The sequence below is a fragment of the Austrofundulus limnaeus genome, unplaced genomic scaffold (genome assembly GCF_001266775.1).
Source record: "Austrofundulus limnaeus strain Quisiro unplaced genomic scaffold, Austrofundulus_limnaeus-1.0 Scaffold139, whole genome shotgun sequence".
In the NCBI taxonomy this organism is placed as follows: domain Eukaryota; kingdom Metazoa; phylum Chordata; class Actinopteri; order Cyprinodontiformes; family Rivulidae; genus Austrofundulus; species Austrofundulus limnaeus.
Genome location: NW_013952541.1, coordinates 674,531 through 676,038, shown reverse-complemented (window position 1 = coordinate 676,038; position 1,508 = coordinate 674,531). Strand labels below are relative to the sequence as shown.

Sequence of the window (1,508 nt, the reverse complement as noted above, 5' to 3'; positions counted from 1 at the left end):
ACATTTAGCATGGATTCTACACGTTAGCATGCTAACATTTAGCATGGATGCTACACGTTAGCATGCTAACACTTAGCATGGACGCTACACATTAGCATGCTAACATTTAGCATGGATGCTACACGTTAGCATGCTAACATTTAGCATGGATGCTACACGTTAGCATGCTAACATTTAGTATGGATGCTACACGTTAGCATGCTAACACTTAGCATGGATGCTACACATTAGCATGCTAACATTCTCTGCTGTGATTGTTCAGTGTTTATATTAGATTTTATAAAAGTGTTTATTAATAAACTTTATGATTATAATCATGTTTATTTGAGACGTTTTTAACACTAATGATAGAAATGTTTGAATCAGTTTTCTTCTTTTTGTTCCTACATGAAGTTAAATCATCTCTTAGTCATCTGCCTGAGACTTTCCCAGCATGACTCACTCCTCTGAACTGGGACGGGGGGGATGGGGGGTTATTTCTCAGACTCTGAAGCTGGTTTGAGTTAAAGTGAGCTCATGGAAAAACCTCTCGTCTCGTTTTTAGATGTGAACGTTTGCACCAAGGCCAACGCGCAGTCCTGCGGGGAGTGCATCCAGGTGTCTGAAACATGCGGGTGGTGCTCAGACGAGGTGGGTTCACCCCCCAAAACTGTCAAAGTGGTTTTATTACAAACACTCGTTACCTGAAGCAGAACGTTGTTTGTGTCACACATGTTGAGAAACGAGGGGTTAAAATTAAACTTTTGATTTAGAGGATTATAAGAGGAAAAGAAAGAGGATAAATCACTTTTTTCTTAGACTCTCATAATATTCTTATTTGAAACCTCTGAGGCGAGAAACGATGAGCTCTGATTGGTCAACAGGTATTTTATTTTGGCTCAGGTTGTGGTCTTGTTGGATCCTGCCTGAGCTTCTTCCTCAGAGGTGATGATGTTTATTTGAGGAAACATTCGGTAACTAAACACCTTTTAGTCTTTTTCTCTTGTGTAAAYTAAGATGAGGTTTTTCATGTGATTTTAAAGAACTGGTTCAAAGTCTTATTTTATGACTGACTTCATTGTTTTTAAGCTCTTTTCTCTTCACCTTTTTGGTTTTCGTGTGGATCCAGTCTGCAGCTCCAAACCTTGTCTGTTTATGTTTTGTTTTCTTACTGCTCTTTAAGATTGAGRAAAAAAAGCAGAATTTAAGTATTTTTCTTCTGTAAATGAGGAYGTAGGTTTTCAGACTCATGAAGAGGCAGATAAAAATCCTCACGGATGTTTTTGTTGCATGTCTCGTCACGCTGAGCCCACTCGTTTCCAGGAACGAGCTGTTAAACATTACTTTATCAGGACGAGTTTGAAAAGATATTTAAGGTAAAAACGTGGTCAGGTTCATTTTTTCTTTTCATTTAGTCCTTCTGCATATTGTTCTCACCAAATAAACAGGGGTGTAAGAAAATATCGATACACTGAAATATCGCGATATCTCATTTCCCAATACTGTATCGATATTCTAAAGCCCTGTAT

At 38.2% G+C, this 1,508-nt stretch overlaps 1 protein-coding gene across 1 annotated transcript in view; it reads left to right on the top strand.

Annotated features, from left to right (window-relative positions):
* Positions 1–544: 544 nt before the first annotated feature.
* Positions 545–1,508, top strand: part of LOC106522907 (integrin beta-1) — a gene marked incomplete at its 5' end in the record, with an annotated part of 18,857 nt that continues 17,893 nt past the window's right edge. Inside the window, 1 exon segment of the mRNA XM_014016146.1 lies at positions 545–630. Within this exon segment, the coding sequence (XP_013871600.1) occupies positions 545–630 (86 nt within the window).